This window comes from Hylobates moloch, unplaced genomic scaffold, assembly GCF_009828535.3.
Source record: "Hylobates moloch isolate HMO894 unplaced genomic scaffold, HMol_V3 SCAFFOLD_5, whole genome shotgun sequence".
Taxonomy (NCBI): Eukaryota; Metazoa; Chordata; class Mammalia; order Primates; family Hylobatidae; genus Hylobates; species Hylobates moloch.
Window position 1 is genome coordinate 97,292,230 of NW_026652280.1, and position 13,190 is coordinate 97,305,419.

Sequence of the window (13,190 nt, forward strand, 5' to 3'; positions counted from 1 at the left end):
CAAAAGTCTCCCCCTTTCGCGTTCCCATAATGCGATTTGGCACAGAACACTTGGATGCTGTTTTCCAATAGCAGGAGCCTCCAGCTGTTTGTCCCTGAACTGCCGTAATTGGCCTCAGGGTTCTGCACAAGTGGCAAACTAGAGAATACATTTTGCCCCACGGCCTGGAGGTGGCACAAACATTGCTTCTGCAATTTCATTCCAAGTCTGTTTTTTCCCCAAACCAGGATAACACCCGAAGCCAGACAGGCTTTTAAGTACCTAGCCGTTAATGCATTAAATAACACAAAACATGGTACTTTTTAAAACATTTATATTTATATATATAAAAAAATTAAATATATATAATATATAGTGTGTTTGAGACTAAAAATATAGTACATAATATTTTAAAAAAACGAAAAAAAAGTAGAATAGGAAAAGGTGTGAGGGACACACAGATACACATTGCTAAAAACCTACGATGGTTTGTCCTAACAAAAATAATATCTTTTTTTCTCTTCTCTTAATTATCATCATGGATCCATTTATTTCTGGGGTCTGGGTGGAGAAAATTCAACTGGAGCTAGAAATGGAGGTTGCAATGCCAAGAATGGCTGGGTAGAAAATGTGACCACAGGGAGCCCTGGGCCTCTTCTGGTAAAACTGGACATCTCAAAATTTTCTGGGTCACTGTTGCTAACAAGATTGTGTGGAGTTTTATTGTATTGGGATTTTGGCTGCTCTCTCCCCAAAGTTAGGGTATTCCCAGGGGGGACAGCATCTGAAGAGCTCCAGAAGCAAACAGAAGAGCTCAGGGCCCATCAATACTCAACAAGGCCAGTGGTTGGGGCCAGCAAAAAACCAGGGTAGGGACAGCAGACTGGCAGGAATGAGTGACAGTTCTATGCAAATGGGGTTATTATTATTATTGTTATTATTATTAAGGGCAGGTTTGTACCAGAACTGCCCAGTATGGCCCGTGACTTCTGCGCAGCAATTATTTCTCCAGGGACAGGGCCCGGAGCTCCCTCACAGTGATGCAAAAAAATGGGATTCCTCACCAACCCCCACACATACCCCCTTCCTACCAAACCACACATCTCTCAGTCCTCTCCAGCAGCCCAGAGGTGAGCGTCAGGACCACGCTGACAAAGGCGAGCCAATGCCTTTCACAAAAGCCTGGCCTTGAGGAGAGGAGGAGAAATACCATAGGGGGATAGGAGGAGGCCAAGAGAAGGGAATGGGATATTTAAATGCTAATTTTATAGCGTCTTCACAAAAATAAATGCCTTTCAATTATATCCCTTGGCCTGTGCACTTCAGTGTTCATTATGGCCTTGCCAGGGTCAGGAGCTTCACTAATCCTTTTGGGCGATTCTCAACATGCACAGCGGCCTGTAGAGGCACCAAGCGGTGGCCTGGCTCAGGTCAGACAGCACAAACTTGGGGAAGCCAGGATTTCTGAGGCCAGGGTGCTTGGGGAGGAACTGGAGTTCAGCAGTGGGGACAGAACCTTCCACACAGCAAAGAACAAGGCAGTTCGCTCCAAACGGGGTCTTGGCTTTAATGTGGTTTTCTTCAAACCCAAATGGCTGAACATTGCTATGAACGTAGGTCATGTATATTGAGACACCGATTCCGTTTTATGGAGCCCTGTGACTCCTGACAGGTTAACGAGAGGGCACGAAACTCCAGTGCGACGTGCTCCATTTTGAAAGCAGATAAAGCTCCCCTCATCAGAGTGAAGAGGAAAGTAGCCCTGCTGGAATAAGGGGAGATCATACCGCCTGAAGACAGGGTGCTCAAACGGACGTTTTCATTCCAAGCAAGACAGTGATAAGAGCACAGCACTGCTCCCATCCCTGGCCCCTTTCCTTTCTCACTTACTAGGCCTTTTTGCTTCATGCAAACTCTGTGGCTGGACTTTGAAGGATCCAGAATTTAGGATATAGGGCGGGTCCTTCACGAGGGAAGTGACCGTGGCTCAACCAAAATCACAAGATCCTCCGTCAAGATCCAGAATGTATTCCAAAGCTGTTGTACCCCTTTCCCTCCACCGGCTCCCCTTGCAAGCTGCTCCTTCTCAGGCAGGGGCAGCTGTGCTTACTCCCCGACCTCTCGCTCCAGGCACCTTGGACTGCAGGCTTCACCTGTTTGGTGAGAAGAACAAGCTGTCCCTGGGCTGGAGGAATGTTCCTAAGGATCAGGGTGGAGGAAGGCTCCTCCCATTTTCCCCTACAGAAAAAGTGCCTGAAACCTAGGCACATAATATCCCTATGTGCATACTATGTCCTGCCCTGGCAAAAGACACCTTTGCAAACCCATCAGAAATGAGTGGGGAGCAGCACAGATGACCCGATAGCCAAAGGATAGCCCCATATCAATTTTACTCTGAGGTTTAGGGTGTATTTTGTGTTGCTGTTTGGGATAAAGGGGTCCCTGGTGGAAACTAATTCACAACACTTCTGACAAGATAATGAAGCCCATGGTGAAAGCTTCTTCAAACAGGAGAGAACCCCCCCAACCAGCTCCCCAGCCCTCACCATGCTTGCTACTGTTCCCAGTTCCTTGCCAGCAATGGGCAGTCCCATCCCTACCCCCAACCCAATGGGTATAACAAAACCAGAATAGTTTTAGGTTTATGCAACCCTCCCCCTTCATTTTATAGGCCAGACAAATTGGGGGCAATGAACAGAAAGTTAGGCCGAGATCTAACCTTCGCAGCTTCAGGACTGGGTCCTGGATCTCCTGACCTTTAGTCCCTTGCTCTTTCCACTAAAACAAGCCGTCAAAGGTGATCAGGATCACCAACTGCTGAGGCATCACCATGTTGCAGGACTCCAGGATTTGACAGCAAAGCTCTGTGATCAAGGACGCCTTCCACTCCCCAGAAAAGCTATTCCACTGGGCCCATCAGGTAGGTTCCAATTCAGATTCTGATGCACCAACATGTAAGTTACAGAGGGCAGAGACTACCTTGGTTGCTGATGCTTCCCTGTGCCTTCCAGGGTGCTTTTTTGACACCCAAGAGGCTCCAGTTAACTTGTTAAGGAGTAGAGGACAGTGAAGTAGCTCTGTGTCAGGCTTCTGGAAACTAGGCTTCCTTTTTCAACAATTCTCCCTGCACCATTAGCTCAATTACCTAGTAACCTTAGGCCCTCTCTCCATCATTTCAGTAGAATGAAACTAATACTTAAGCTAAAAAGGGATAAATAAGAGAATCTGGCCAAACCCAAAACAAAAATGAATTCTTTTTGGAATTTGCATGTTTAAAAAGCCACCATCTTTAGACTTTAAGTCTTTGGATTCCCCATGGCTTCTGTTTTTTGTGAAAATAATAGAAATTTGCATGAATTTGTCTGTACAAGAACCTGAATTTCTTGACAGACCTTCCCACTGAGCTCTCATAAAAGGACTCTGTAGAAAGGTATCAGCTTCCAGGGATGGAATACAGCTGGAAGCCTGTAAATGCCCCAGGTAGGGCCCACTCCACAGGAGTTTTCCCTGCTGAAATGAAGGAGGATGCAGAGACTTCCTGCGAGGTTAAAATTAGAGCTACTTGCTTCCTGGGTATTATCTGGTCCTTCCTAGCAAGGGGTTGGCCAGGAATGTCGCCCCCCAGACCCATCCGTAAGGGTGGTAATGGCCTGTGGCTGATGAGCATGTAACTCATTAAAGCGAACATGAATTATGAATGGTGACCATGGAGAAAGGGCGAGGAACATTTTGGGAACTGCACCAGAGGCCCTGTCTCCCATTGGGCTGGACATACAGTTGGGGAGGCAGGAAATAGCCACCTCCAGACACTGCTTCTTAGGAAGGCGAGGCTGGGGCAGGGGTACAGGTTCTCCTTGGAGCGCCTGTTCTCTTTGGTCAGAAGGTGGTGGCTGAGAAGTGGTCACATGGAAGGTGTGTGTTGGATGTGCGTGCACATGGAGGAGGAGAAATGGCCCGTGGAATGCCTGTGGTGCCCTTCCGCGCCACCTTCTCCCGGTCAGCACAAGTTCTCTGCCAGGGCCATTTCCAGGCCCCTTACCTCTCCAGGTCCTCTCACCCATCTCTCTCCTAACACTGTAACACTTAACAGTGTGTCCGAGGCTCACAAGTACCCACTCCCTGCACAACCGCCCACGTAGGGTCAGTCATCCAAAGCTTGACACTCAAGGCACTGAAAGTGGAAGAAGGAATCTGATTGGTCCAAAAAAAAAAAAAAAGACACTTAAAAAACCAAAACCTGTCTCCCATACCCCCTGAAGGTGGCCTCCAACCAACTGATGGGACCTAGGAGAGTAGAGCCTGAGAGCCAGGCCCCCTCCGTAACCCTATCGGAGCCCACTGTGTGACAGGTCTGGCAACCTGAATGTTTAAAAATGGATTCAAAGTGCTTGGAGACTGAAAGAGTAATGGAGGGTGTTAGGAACCCCATGGAGAAGAATAGGTACTACCTTTCCTTTCCACTGGGACTTGTATTTGGGTGGGGGAATCCCTACAGCTTTTCTTCCCAAATGAGGTTTTCATTGTTTTTTGTTTTCTTTGAAAAATAGCCTACAGCACCCCCACCCCTACCTCACCACTCCCCAAACCAGCTCAAGAGTTAAAGCCAGGAAGTGGGGCAGACTGGGGAGAGGAGGCTTGTGTGGCTCCCTCTAGTGTTGGTTCACTGCTGTGCAGCACACAGCGGTATCTGGGTCAATCAGGACATGGTCCTGCCTTTCTTTCTCCACCAGGACCCTGACTTATCTGGTTGGCCCAGCATGGAGGAGAAGGAAGACGGGCAGAGCTACCGGGGGGATTCCTGGATCCCTCTGCATGCTGACAGACAGCTGTCCACAGTGGGTAGCCAAGGTGACTGGCATTTTGATCCCAGCTGAATGAAGGCTGGATTTGAATGCAGTGCCAGGGCTGTTCTGTAGACAAGAGCAAACATAAATCCAAGCTCCCTTCTGCAGTACCCTGAGGAAGGAGAGAGGCACCCAGGGCACGAATGCAGACAATAGAGGGACTGGCCAGGCTATCCTGTTTTCCACCTGTCTGTGCCACAGCTACCCACTCCCATACTTCATGTCCCTAGGCCAAAGCCTGCCCATCCCTGGGTACCCCCATTTCCACTTATGGGAGATCAGAGGGGTGGGATAGAAAGGGAATGCTAAAAAGTGCCCCCTCTGCTCTCCCTAACCTTCACTTTCCCTGTCCCCATTTTAGGGTCAGGCAAGAGTGCAGGTCAGAAGAGACACATCCTCCCGAAGAAGAGGGAAGGGCAGGCCCAGGAGGCTGGGGCATGCACAGAGCACCATCCTCGGGACGGGGTGTTTCCGGGAGACCTGCTCCCCACCTGCCACGGTGGAAGGAAGAAGGCTGGTCCGAGAAGGGAGCAATGAGCAATGCCCCTGAATATCAGGGAACAGCTGTGAAAGCCTTCTCCTCTGCCCCGCAGAGATGCCCCAGCCAGGCTCTGGCCCCTACACGTGAGTCTGCATGCGCTGCTGGAATCGCTGGCCGTAGTCCGAGTGCTGGGAGGTGTAGGAGAATCGAGTGGCTGTGGCGTACTTGCCAATGGGGTCATACGCCTCATATGGGGTCCGCTCCAGGCCAGAGGTTGGGGCCTGGGGGTAGCCCAGTCGGTAGGTGGGGTACCCAGCTGCCCCAGGGAAGGGATGGGAGTTGAACTTCTCATAGTTCTCGTAGGACAGCTGGCTGGTTGTGTCGGTGCCAGCTGGGGCAGCAGGGCCAGGGGGTGTGGGCTCAGGGCCATAGTCAGAGGCAGGCGCCCGGCTATAGGTGTTGAGCTGGGCATAGCCGCTGGAGTGGGAGAGACGGGATGAGGGGCGGCCGTCGAAGCGGGCAGGGCCAGGGGCACGGTAGTCAGCATAGAGCACTGCCCTGGAAGACGGGCGGTCTTCATGGGCACGCACGTTGTAGTAGCCATTGGTGGGGTCCTGGGGGCAATGAGAGAAGAGGATGGAGGCAGTGTCCCCTCTTGGGTGGGGATCAAGTCTCACCATGGCCTTCTGGGCCTCTTCCTCCAGCTCTCCCTATGTCCCTACCTAGCATTCCACCTCCTCTGCTCCTTCAAAAACCCTCCCAACCACTCCTGCCCAAGTCTGTCCTCACCTCCCCGCTACAGGACCTCAGAAACCCACTGGCCCACTAGCCCCCATGCCCTGGCCCCTTCCCTCTTTCCCACCTTCATCTCATACTCCTCCCGGGTGTCGATGGTGTCGCAGCGCAGGTCCTGCTTCAGATCCACATCATCCTTAAATGACTGCGGAGCAGCAGGAGTGGGGCATCAGCAGACGGAAGCCCTGCTCTTTTTGCCCCTCACCAACCCCTCCCCACACTCAGAGGCCACCTGCTCATGGGAGGGGTCTGAGGTCAAGGGCAGACTTGAGTTCTGGTGCTCTCAGCAGAGGCTCTGGGATGTGGTGGGAAGCGGCCAGAGACTTTGGTTCGAGCACTCGTTTGGTTGCTAACATGTAATGTGACCTTGTGTATGTCACTGCCCCTCTCCAGGGCTGTTTCCTCATCTCAGCAATGAGGCAGATGGACCAGAAAGCCTCTGGGGGCTTCCAACTTTCACACTCTGTGGGGCAAAGGAAGTCTTTGGAGAACCCCAGCTGCCTATCCTCTGCTGGAGGAAACTAGCCCGGGGTGTGTGTGAGAGAATGTGTGTGAGTGTGGGAGAGTGTGTGTGAGTGTGGGAGAGTGTGTGTGTGGCAGGACCAGGGATGGCCGACTGAGGAAGGAGAGAATGACCATGGTTATTAGAGATCCGGGATGAAGCTGGTCCTCAGAGAGTGGAGAAGGCAGGAGGCCAGCAAGGAGCAGGACCCTCACCGAGTAGATGGCCTTCATGACCCGGGTCGCTGTGGAGACGCTGGTAGTGTCATCCTCCCGGTCAGAATGCATCGTAAGTGGCTCTCGGTTCACTGTCTCCACCTTGATATCCAGCTTCCTCAGGGTCACGTCCTTGCGACCTGGGATGGGAGAGAAAGCCTGGAACAAGTGCTTCCTGCTGGCCTCTGCAGCGGCTGCTTCTGGCTCCCTCTGGGCTAGAGCTCAACGGCCAACCTCCCATCCATCCCGAGCACTGCCTGTCATGGCCCCGGAAGAGCAAAGGGAAGGCTGTGGGCTGCACAGGGCCCATACTCACTGCCTTTGCGGCGCCGGTAGAGGAAGAATACCAAGGCGATGAAGAAGAAGATGAGCAGGATGCTCGCGCCGATGGTGGCCCCAGCTATGATGCCCACAGGTAACACCTCTTTCGATGGGGAAGGAAAGGTGGAGGGGTGAGGCTGGAGTTATACTGGGAGCTAAGCTCAGTGCTGGCTAAAGGCTAGGCCACAGCTACAGAGGCAACCTTGGCTTGTGTACAGGGCTAAGTTTTGACTGAGCCTGGGGACAGTGTTAGGTTTAAGTCAAGGTTGGATTAGAGAGGAAGGTCTGCATTGTGGTTGGATTTTGGTCTGTGCTCCAGCTCCATCAGAATGAAGATCATGGTCATGTCTCATCCCTGCAGCTGGGGCAGGAGTTTGCCCCTGGTCTTGGTTGTCTGTCGATCCCTGTCCTTCAGCCCACCTGACTATGATGCTTGGCCCCTCGCTCTTGTTTGAGGTCAGCTATCTCCAAACTCTCCAATCTGCCACCTGTGTCTCGACATCTTTCACCACTGTGCCATCCATAATACCACTGTGACTGCTGCGTGTGCACCTATCTACTCAGTGCTCCAACAGTTTTCCTTGGTTTCCTCTGCTTCCCAGAGCTGAGGAGGAGCTCAGGAATCCTGCTTCCAGCCTTCTCTCTCTTCCTAGCAGCCCTAGTTGAATCCAGATCCTGCTTATAGCTCTTCCCCTCTGAGATCCTTCCCTGTGGAGCCCCACGTTACTGTATCTGCTCCATTCTTCCCCACCCCCAATCCCCTTGCTGGCATCCTCATTTAAGACTGAAGTGATAGGCTGGGCGCGGTGGCTCAGGCCTGTAATCCTAGCACTTTGGGAGGCCGAGGTGGGTGGATCATGAGGTCAGGAGATCGAGACCATCTTGGCTAACACGTTGAAACCCCGTCTCCCCTAAAAATACAAAAAATTAGCCAGGCGTGGTGGTGGGTGCCTGTAGTCCCAGCTACTCGGGAGGCTAAGGTAGGAGACTCGTTTGAACCTGGAAGGCACAGGTTACAGTGAGCCAAGGTCGCACCACTGCACTCCAGCCTGGGTGACAGAGCGAGACCCCATCTCAAAAAAAAAAAAAAAAAAAAAGACTGAAGTGATGGGATGCTGTCATTTCCCATGCGGTTCCCCATCTCGTATGTCAAATGGTTCTCAAAAAATAAAACAACAACAAAAAAATGCTATCTTTTCCTCCTTGGACATGGTAGCTTCCAAAAGCCAAAGGAATACCTCTTTTATCATGTGAGAAGTGCCTTAAAGGAGAGAACACTTTTCTGCTATCAGAATGACAATTCTTGAAGAGGTAGGGGAACCCATACTTACTAACACCTATTATATGCCAGGCATTTTGTAAATATTCTCTCATTTAATCCTCACAACAACCCAATGAGATGGGCAGTGTTTTTCCCTTTTGCAGTTCATATGATTCTCCTCCATCTGAATTAATTTGCTACCCCTCTGTAAGTCCCTCCACTACACTGAAAGTTTCTTGAGGTCAAGGACTGTGTCTTGTTCACAGCTCTTCCTGCAGCCCCTGGGGCAGAGCCTAGCACATAGCAAATGCTCAATACACTTTAACGAAGTAAGGGAACTTCCCCAGTTGAGCACGGAGGCCAGGTTCTGGAGGGGAGGCCCAAGAGAGTTCTTTCCCTCTGATGCACAGACTCCTATAACAGGCAGGAATCAGAGGGGTGTAGCCCCAAACCCCTTCACTCCTGACCTCTCAGCCAGGACCTCTCTCTGTGTGTCCCCTCCCTCAGAGCAGAGCCCAAGGGAAGGGGAGCAGCTGAGCCCTGCCCCTGGAGAAAAGAAGGAGCAGAATCCTCAGGCTGCCCTGCACCCCAGCTGGCAGGCAGCACTGCCAGTCACCTCGCTCTTCCAGCTGGATGATGGCTGTGCCCGGCCCAAAGCTGTTCCAGGCGGTGCAGTTGTAGTGAGTCTGAAAGTCGGCCTCCATGACATTGTTGATGGTGAGCGTGGATAGCACCCCACTGCCTGAGTTGGTCCTCTCCACTGTATAGCGTTCCAGGGTCCCCACCTCCAAGAAGTTCTCCTTCCAGGCCCATGCCTGAGGTGGAGAGGGAAGGAAGAAGGTAAGAAAGGGGCAGGTGGCAGAAGCCCATGCCCACGTATCCCCTGATCCATCCTCAATGCACCCTCACCCCTATGTGCCATGTGTGCCCCACGAGCCCAGCCTAACACCTCCCTGTAACAAACCTAAGTCACACCTGCTACCTCACACCCTCGGCACTGACACTCCACTCAAGGAGAAGCAGTGGCTCCCAAGCATGGCTGACATCAGATTCACCTAGGGAGATTCTTTCAAATGTAGATATTTGGGACTTATGTCCTAAATAGGAATCTCCAGGGAGGAGGAGAATCTCTATTCTCATAATGATCACATGTAATGTGGATGCAGCTGATCCAGTGAACCGACACTGGGAATCCCAGATGTAGAAAAAGTTCTGCATTTGTCCTCAAGAACGCTGGGCTCCTCTCCCCATCAAGCCCCTGTGTGGCCTCCCTGTCCCTCTCTAGGCCTCATTTTCTTCATCTATACAATGACAGAACCAGGCTAGGGCTAGACAATGCTCAAGATTTCTTCCAGCTCTGATAGTCTGTGATTCTAAGCAAGCGTAACTCAATCTTTAGGCGTACATTTAACCAACCCACATGACCTGCCTGGCTGGCTCTGAGACTGATCCACAGACTTATAATAGGCAGAACCCACAACAGGGTATTCCTGGACCCCTCCATCCCTGACCTCTCAGCCGGGCCATTCCCCTGCATGACCCCTTCCTCAGAGTGGAGCCTAAGGGAGGGGGAGCAGCCGAGAACTGGCTCTTTTCCAGGGATCAATCCTCCTAGATCTGCAAGGAAAGCCCCCCGGGAGGCCAGCCGCCTGCTGCCTGGGCTGCCGTGGTAATGAAGTGTCCCTGGGCAGCCCTGGAGTTAGCCAAATGGTCATTAAATGTGATGAGGGGTTTGACAGTTAATAGTCACAGAAGGAATTAATGGCTCATGGTGTGGGGGAGAGGAGAAAGGAGGGAGGAGAGTGGCAAGGCAAAGGGGCTGGTAGGAGGAAGGCAGGAGGAGGGAGGGAAGAGTGGGCCAGGCAGGCAGGAGAACTGATGGGAAGGGAGGGAGACAGCAGGAGCCAGAGGAGGAGGAGACAGGGAAGGGGAGGGAGCAAGGAAAAGAGCAGGAGGTCAATGACAGGGCAGATGAGGGAGAAAAGAGGAGAAGTGTTAGCCCAGGGGAGAGAGCGGGGAACTAACATGAATCGAGTGCTGGCCTAGGCATCTCACACCTGCTGCTGCCATGACTTCTCACAGCAACCCTATTAGGTAGGAGTTACTGGCCCTGTTTTATAGATGAATAAACTGAGGTTAAAAACATTAAGTGATCTGCTCAGGGACACATAACAAGTAAGGGAGGAGGTGGGATTTGAGCAGGTAAAGGGACAGAGGGACAGAAAGCAGAAGATTCAAGGATGGAAACGGGACAGGGAAGTTGAAGGAGCAAAACCAGCAGAAGTGAGAGGAGGCTGGGCCTGCGCAAAGAAGCAGGGAGGGCTGGCTGTCTGCAGGCAGGTCTGCCACTCACTATGCGGTCTGGGGGTGGTGTGCTCCCAATGAAACACTCCACCTTGCCACCGTCACCCCTCACAGCGTACTGCACTGCCTCACTGGAGATGATGGGGGGCCCTAAAAGCAAGAAGACACGAGTCAGAACCAGTTAAAAACTGCAGTACCAGCCCGCCCAGGCCGGGCTGCCTCTCAGGCCACTCACTCACCGTTCACATAGAGCGGCACCTCCCGCTCAGCCACTCCGATTCGAGGCACGATGGCCCGGCAGGTGTAGGTGCCAGCGTCTGCCTGAGTCACCGACTTCAGCAGCAGCTGGTTGCTGTTACTCAGGACCTGGGCAGAGAGAGCAGCCTCGGGTGGGGAGCCAGGAGGCCTGGGCCCCTACGTCCATGAGGGCCCCACATCGGAGGCATTGGAAAGAAAGCAGGAAGGGCCACAAGTGAATTCCCGGAAGGGAAATGGGGTTCCCGAGTCCATTTTGGTCCATGCTCTGACTCTACACAGGTTGGCACGTAAATACGCCATCTCTGCAAGTGTGGGCAGGGATGCGGTGGAGGCTAGAGAGGGCAGGTGAAAGCTGCAATCATTTTAGGAGGATGCAGCCTCTTCTGATGATCTGTTCTAGTGTTTTCATTGCCAAATGAGGTCGGACGTTTTACTCTGAAATTCCTCTTCCTGCAATTCTGGCCCAAATGGTCTAATGGGGGTCTCTGCAGAGCTGTAGACTCCAGCCTTCTTTGGTGAATCGCCTCAGCTTCCCCACCTCCCTGTGCAGCATTATTTACCAGACCTTTGCCACTGCAGTAGGCCTGTCCCAGGCCCTCTCCCTTCCTCCCACCCCACCCTGCTTCCCACGCACAGGTGAGTTTGTCCCCCCAGTGCTTCTGAACTGGGCAGCTGTCCTGTGAGAAGAGGTGGGGATAACTGTAAGCACTTTCTCCTCCAAATTCCAAGACCCTAGAAATAGCCCAGGTTCAAAGATAATGCTGCAGCCTCCCATCTACTCCCATCTGTGGCCGCACCCCTTCCTCCCAGCATTCAGAATAGGCAGTAAGAGTCTTACCATATTTGAGTCCTTTTTGGTCCAGGTGAGAGTGAGGGGGGGATTCCCAACCCAGACACAGGTGAGGGTCACATCAGAGCCAATGTCTGTGGTTGTGGGTTTGGGGTCAACTACAATCCGGGGAGCAACTGTGAGGGAGAAAGAAGCCACTCGTTAGGGTCTCAAGCTCATAGGGTTAACTCCAATCAATCTTTCTCCTGCCCTGTTACCTCCCCATTCATGGAGCAGTCCCCAACTCTGCCCCAGGCCCTTTGGGGGCCCCTGCTCTCTGTCCCCATCCCTGCCCTCCCAGCTACTCACAGTGGACATTTACTAAAGTGCTGACATTGGTGCTCCCCACTTTGTTGTGAACCTCACAAGACACAGGCTCCGTGAAAAAGGAGTAATCCACATTTGTCTCATAGCGACTCTCATGGGCGTCTTCAATCAAGAAACCCCCTTTGGCCCACCTGGAAGAGGAGGCAACACAGAGGTGGGATCAGGCCTCAGACCCTCTCAACTACATCCATGACACTTGGCCTCCCCAGTACAGCCTCCAACCCCGAACTCTTCCGTATCACTCCCCAGAGTGCTCGCAGCCTCTGACCCCCTCACCTGTAGCCCAGGATCTCGGGGTTGGCTGTGGCCTGGCAGGTAAAGACAACACGCTCACCCTCCTGCACCGTCTGTGGCTCAATGGACAGGGTCACTGTAGGAGGGTCTGCAAAGTAGAGCACAGGGAGTCAGGGTCTTTTCTGTCCCTTGAGTTTCTTTTTCCCTCCCTAACACATACACTCAGACCTGACCACTCTGGTGGGGATCTGGGAATTTGAGGTTGCAGTGTATCAGCTCCAGTTAACGCGCTGTCTTCCTCACCTTTTCCACATGGAGCCTCTAGGGGGCCTGCTAGGGTGACCACCAATGAAGACACCAAAGGGACAAATAACGCAATGGACTAATGACCCACTGTGGCCACTAGGCGTCAGTGTGAGCTTGCTTGGCTCACTAAAAGGGATGGGGTGTGGGCATCCCCAGGTGCTGCCCACACCACCATGGTTCCCTGGGCAGAGACAATTTATTACACACCTACCAGGTAAGAATACTCCATGCTAGATGCTCTTCTGCTATATGTCATTTAATGCTCACAACCCCAGGAAGCAGGTCCAGGTCCACAATCCCTTATTTGAAACCCTTAGGACTAGATGCATTTCAGAATTTAGAATTTTTCAAATTTAGAAAGGCAATGTTGTGCATAGAGCGTTTACTGTGTAAGATCCCCAGCAGCGTCTGGACCACATCCCATAGTCACACATATGAATACATTTGTAGTAAGACTTAAGACTAAATTAAATAAAAGACTATGAAGAGCCTTGGTTCAGGCTTCACCACCAAACCACTTTTAGTTTGAATAAG

General features: G+C 52.1%; 1 protein-coding gene across 2 annotated transcripts in view; it reads right to left on the minus strand.

Annotated features, from left to right (window-relative positions):
- Positions 1–296: 296 nt before the first annotated feature.
- Positions 297–13,190, minus strand: part of KIRREL1 (kirre like nephrin family adhesion molecule 1) — a 106,716-nt gene continuing 93,822 nt past the window's right edge. Inside the window, exons 6-15 of one of the 2 annotated variants that reach the window (XM_058439142.1) lie at positions 12,393–12,498; positions 12,099–12,247; positions 11,799–11,926; positions 10,942–11,068; positions 10,752–10,852; positions 9,015–9,213; positions 7,133–7,240; positions 6,817–6,956; positions 6,167–6,244; positions 297–5,918 (exon numbers count right to left, since the gene is read on the minus strand). In XM_058439142.1, coding sequence (XP_058295125.1) covers positions 5,442–5,918; positions 6,167–6,244; positions 6,817–6,956; positions 7,133–7,240; positions 9,015–9,213; positions 10,752–10,852; positions 10,942–11,068; positions 11,799–11,926; positions 12,099–12,247; positions 12,393–12,498 — 1,613 coding nt within the window. In that variant the 3' untranslated portion in view covers positions 297–5,441. Of the gene's footprint in view, positions 5,919–6,166; positions 6,245–6,816; positions 6,957–7,132; positions 7,241–9,014; positions 9,214–10,751; positions 10,853–10,941; positions 11,117–11,798; positions 11,927–12,098; positions 12,248–12,392; positions 12,499–13,190 lie in introns of both variants that reach the window. The other variant, XM_032154082.2, reaches the window with a different exon arrangement.